Source organism: Apium graveolens, chromosome 10 (genome assembly GCF_009905375.1).
Source record: "Apium graveolens cultivar Ventura chromosome 10, ASM990537v1, whole genome shotgun sequence".
In the NCBI taxonomy this organism is placed as follows: Eukaryota; Viridiplantae; Streptophyta; class Magnoliopsida; order Apiales; family Apiaceae; genus Apium; species Apium graveolens.
The window spans coordinates 219,623,260-219,628,621 of record NC_133656.1 but is presented as its reverse complement, the minus strand read 5'-3'; the positions used below and the strand labels follow the sequence as shown (position 1 = coordinate 219,628,621).

General features: G+C 36.1%; 1 protein-coding gene across 4 annotated transcripts; it reads left to right on the top strand.

The window, feature by feature from the left end:
- The first annotated feature begins 217 nt into the window (after nt 1-217).
- On the top strand, nt 218-4,383 carry LOC141693942 (70 kDa peptidyl-prolyl isomerase-like). Of its 4 annotated transcripts, none has more exons than XM_074499132.1 (12): nt 218-485; nt 622-708; nt 1,239-1,499; nt 1,803-1,880; nt 2,002-2,082; nt 2,173-2,367; nt 2,450-2,536; nt 2,831-2,970; nt 3,188-3,325; nt 3,423-3,569; nt 3,807-3,934; nt 4,050-4,383. In XM_074499132.1, the coding sequence occupies exons 1-12, from the start codon at nt 320-322 to the stop codon at nt 4,147-4,149; spliced, it is 1,608 nt and encodes a 535-aa protein (XP_074355233.1). In that variant the 5' UTR covers nt 218-319; the 3' UTR covers nt 4,150-4,383. The 4 variants fall into 4 exon arrangements, with proteins under 4 accessions (XP_074355233.1, XP_074355234.1, XP_074355231.1 ...); XM_074499133.1 differs by having other exon boundaries at nt 220-485; nt 3,188-3,310; XM_074499130.1 differs by having other exon boundaries at nt 220-485; nt 2,831-2,994.
- Nucleotides 4,384-5,362: the final 979 nt, after the last annotated feature.

The following is a 5,362-nucleotide window of genomic DNA, read 5'->3' as shown; positions in this document are numbered from 1 at the left end:
CGAATCAAAAACCTCATATTAATCACATATGCAACCGTTTCAACCTCATATGCAATCACAAATGCAACCCGCATCCATATTTTTGCAAATATTTTCGTATTTTTGATAAATTCTTTTTTTATAAAATTAGGTGCATCTCGTACTAGTCCCCTCTCTTTATTTTTAAGTTTTGTGAGCAAGCCACAATTCTAATGCATTGTGACCTCGAGGCTAAGTATAACAGACATTTCAACCGAAAAACAAACAAGAGGAGGGAAAGTAACTACTTATCTTCTTTGAAAACAAACACCTTATCAGCAACCTCTCACTGCTGTTGCCAATGGCCATGCCACTTGGATTACTTTCCGAAAACAAGACATTACCAGAACTCGAATCTCAACTATCGAACATGTCACACATTAATATTGGTAATCAAGGGCTGCAAAAGAGGATTCTCCAAAAGGGAAATTCATGGAAAACTCCATCTTTAGGAGACCAAATTCAAGGTTCTTTTTTAATATTGTTACTACTCAGTGTGTCATTCTTTTTTTATAATTCGTAACACTGTTACGCAATTGTTGTTTTATGTTTGTATAAATTATGACCAAGTTATTAAAAAACTGGGCTTATCTTCATCCACAGTTCATTACAGTGTGTGTTTGGAAGATGGGGAACACTTTGATTCAAGCCGGAATCGGAGAAAGCCATTCACCTTCAAATTAGGCCAATGTATGCTATTACTTTTGTTACTGGTTTAGGTTTTATTTTCGTGATAAATGCCTAGTTGTTTAATACATATGCCAAGGCATGTCATGTAAATGAGACGAGACACGCATGAGGAGGTTTGTTAGGTTCATTTACAAACGTCCCAAACTTGAGCACAATTTTGAGGTTTAATTTTAAAACAAGTCGAGTTTGAGAACGTCAAGATTAGAGAACAAGTTTGTAAGCAAGCCCATATTTTAATAAAAATGTATTCAATATGTATCCTTTTTGCTTGAATACATGTGATGATTAATTATTTTTATGTTATTTAGTTGTTAAAATGGAGAGCTTAATGGTAATGAGTTGATCACAAACAAGTTTACAAACAAAATCACATACAAATATAAGAAAGTTGTTTAGGATTACACTCACGAGCCTGAGCAGTAAAAGCTGGGCTTTATTACAGGCCAAATTTTTAGTTAACTATTTAATATAAGCATCGAATGACATGGATGGACCCTGGGGGAATCACACATCATCAATCTGTATTGCAGGTGAAGTTATTAAAGGTTGGGATGAGGGAATTGCTACTATGAAGAAGGGTGAAAGAGCAATTTTAACCATACCTCCAGAATTAGCCTATGGGGAGATTGGTTGTCCACCTTCGATTCCTCCAAACTCAACATTAATTTTTGACATTGAATTGTTATCGTGGAATACAATCAGGGATATTACAGAGGATGGAGGAATATTGAAGAAGATAGTAGAGGAGGGTGAGGGATGGGCTACTCCTAAGGAGTTTGATGAAGTTGTAGGTACATTCTTGAATTTCAGAGCTACATTAAATTTTTGTTTTGTATTATCATGCTACATAATGAATTGTCCGCGACAGGTGAAAATGTTCAAAATAAATGGTATACTGGTGCTAATGATTTTGAAATAGATATTTATATGCATAACCGGACCAGACTGTTCTGTTGTAGTGTCCCATTTTAAATAGCTCCTCAGAATATACTCTTACATTGCTAAAAGGACATATATCTTCCCATGTGTGCTTGTTCACTGTCTTACAGATGGAAAGAGTACTGAAATAATTGTATTCGATTTTGTTATTCTAGTCAAGTACAATGCAAGGCTTGAAAATGGAACAATTGTCTCTAAATCGGAAGAGGGAATCGAGTTTTGTGTATCCAGTGGTAAGTAGATTCAATTATCTTTATGAACACCACCTGTAAACTTGTTCTTCATTATTCCACGAAAATTGTTTGAACACGGTACAAAGAATGCTTAACCTTTGATAAAAATTGACGAGAATAGGCTATCTATGTCCTGCCATGAGCAAAGCAGTCAAGACAATGAGAAAGGGTGAGAAAGCAGAGTTATCAGTTAAGTTCTCTTGTAAGTTCACACTATGCTCCCTTATGTAACACCACGTAAGCTTTGCTTTTTCTGGACCAATCAATATTAATCTCAACTCATTTGCTTCAGATGGATGCAGAGAAACTGAAAAGTTCAGTAGTCAAAATGATAGTGGAATTCCAAAAAATTCAAACTTAATCATCGATATCGAGCTAATTTCATGGAAAAGTGTCACTGATGTCATGGGAGATAAGAAGGTCCTTAAGAAAATAGTGAAAGATGGGGAAGGATTTGACCGTCCAAATGAAGGATCCAAAGCAAAAGGTGACTTCCTTATAATTAGCTTTCTGATGTAAATGTCATATTTGTGTGTACATGAAACCTAAACTGAGAACTGCTTTTGAAGTGATCTACATCGGTAAACTTGAAGACGGGACTATTATTGAAAGAAATGGTTCTGATGAAGAGCCGTTTGAGTATACATGCTTTGAAGGTACTTTCTAACTCTCCACAATCATAGTATATAAGTGGGCGCAGGGGTAATATATATTATTATGTTAAGGCGTTAAGCTTCCCATGTTACAAGAGCAGATTAGCTGGACAACAGAATTCCTGTAACCCTCACAAGCCTACGAATCCTAGCAAAATTAGAGAAAGGAAAACGAGTTGCATATTTAAGCCATAGTATTGCATGCCTTTGGTAAAGAAGAAATGAACTCTTGGTATTATTAGTTATTACTTTGATCTCTATGGTCTTCACACTTTTTCTGGTCTGTTTCCTTTACAGAGCAAATTAATGAAGGATTGGACAGGGCAGTAATGACCATGAAGAAAGGTGAACAAGCAACTGTGACAGTTAGCTCCGACTTCTCAAATGGCTCTCTAGATGTGGGATTTGTTCCTGCAGATTCAAGCCTTATTTATGAAGTTGAGCTTATTGACTTTAGTAAGGTGTAATTAACTTTTTTTTTCCGGAATCTCAAAGGAAAAGACTAGACTAAAAATTGGAGAATTTGAATCACTTCAATAGTTTCACAGCAAATAGATATCTTGCAGATTTTTTTATAAAAAAAAAATCTAGTATAATATCAAAGTGTACTGTACGACTCGTGGTACTTAGATGAATTTGTTTTGGTTACTTTAGGAGACACCATTCTGGAAAATGGAAACTGATGAAAAGTTAAAAGCTTGTGAAATCAAGAAAGAGAAAGGAAATGTACTGTTCAAAGCCGGGAAGTATTGGCGTGCATCCAGAAAGTATGAGAAGGCATGTGATCTACAAGTGCAGTGCTCAACTCCAGCCTTTTAAAAATAAGTATGATAGGACTTACTGATATCCCTCTATTTCTTTTTGACCTTCTTGCTTGATCTTTATGTAGGCTTCAAAATATGTTGAGTACGACCATTCTTTCAATGCTGATGAGAAGTGCCAAGCAAAGGCGTTGCAGTTATCATGCCATCTGAACAATGCAGCTTGTAAGCTTAAATTGGATGAATTTGTTGAAGCTGCAAGAGAATGCACTAAGGTTTCAACTTTCAACATATCCCGTTACACTTTATGAACACATGTACTCATTTTTTTCGTATTACATAAAATTTTATCTGAGAAACAAGCGTTACTTTGCCACTTAGGACAGATGAATTACAATCTTGAGTATACCACAAAGTCATGCTTCTGACCAAAGAACGATTATCAGAACTATTTATTTTCCAGAAGAAATTTTAGAAACTGACATGCAACACTTCACGGCCTAATGTCACAGGTTCTTGATCTTGATGAATTCAATGTCAAAGCATTATTTAGAAGGTCCCAAGCATATCTAAAGACGTCTGAACTAGAAAAGGCTAACAATGACCTAAAACGCGCTCTGGTAATTGACCCAGACAACAGGTACATGCCGAAACCTTCTACTTGCAGACATTACATATTTTTTGTGAAAGTATAGCACATGTCGCTAATAAATGTTTTCCCTAGTAACATCAAAAACAAAATTTTGTGTTAGCAGAGATGTGAAGCTAGTGTACAAGGAGCTGCAGGATAAGAAGAAGAGATATGTCAAGTACGAAGCTTCGATATTTAGCACAATGGTAGCTAAAATGACTTAGATTCGGCATTCAGCACCTTGGCATTGGATCTGGAAACTATCAAAGTGTTCCCTTCTATTACAGAAGCATAAATTTTTTTATTAGTTTACATGTTATAAGTTAGGGGTCTCATCTTCGCAGTTTGCACATATGCATACATTTTCTGAGTTGGACGAGAATTTACATGCAATTGCGCATACTCTTTGTTAATCTAGAAACCAAAACTTTCTTATTCAGTAAAAGAAATTTCCTGAACCATTGGTGTGTTGAATTTTGAAGACGAGAATGTTGATATTAGGTCTCCGATCCATGTTGAAATGGATTCTTAACACACAATTGAATATACTCAAGTAATAAGGAACATAACTTGATCGGCTAATATTATGTTATCAATTTAGAAGATAATCTGGATATTCGAGTGATCCAGTGCACTCCTAACTCAATTGAAAAGATACAATGATCAGATATCCTTTCCCCATTTCATGTCTCCTGTCTTAACCTCTCTTATACTCTCGTGTTCAACTTCAATTACTCTTTTACCCTTTTGATTCTTGTAGTTCTTTTTTTCCAGCTTTGACAGTTTTGCCCTTTTATTTCACTTTTCTCCTTGAATAAGTTAATAGTCCTTTCTCATTATTTATGTGTATGACATTACCTCGCCCCCAAAGAGTCACCTTGTCCTCCAGATAAAAATCAGGGAATTGAATTGCAGCTGTATTCACATCTTCCCACGTTGCCTCATAGGCTGAAAAGTTCTTCCATTTTAACAATGCTTCTAACCTCTTGTTTTTGCCTTCATGAACTTGTCTAACTCCAACAATTCCTCTGGTTCAACTATCAATTCCAAGTCTGCAGACAATTGTGGTGTTAACCCAGGAGAGGCTGACACTTCATTTACTGAACATTTCAATTGTGAAACGTAAAAAACCGGGTGGACTTTGTTAGACTCTGGTGGGTCCAGTTTGTAAGCCAAGGATCCAACTTTCTGGATAATTCGAAAAGGACCATAAAATCGTGCTCCAACTTTTCATACAGCCTCCTTGCTAGTGATTTCTGCCGGTAAGGTTGTAGTTTCAGAAAAACCAAGTCATTGACTTCGAAAGAATCTTCCCTGTAGCACGTCAGCTGCTCTCTTCATTCCCTGTTGTGCTTTTACCAAATTAAAGTAAGATCATCTAAAATCGTGTCCCCTTCACGTAACATTTCTTCCACATTGTTCACTAAGGTTTGCCCT

Coding starts and splice junctions, on each gene's coding strand:
- LOC141693942 (XM_074499130.1), top strand. CDS start 320: ATGGCCATGCCACTTGGATTACTTTCCGAAAACAAGACATTACCAGAA. Junction 1,500..1,802: donor GGAGTTTGATGAAGTTGTAG/GTACATTCTTGA, acceptor TTGTTATTCTAG/TCAAGTACAATGCAAGGCTT. Junction 3,326..3,422: donor AGAAGGCATGTGATCTACAA/GTGCAGTGCTCA, acceptor ATCTTTATGTAG/GCTTCAAAATATGTTGAGTA.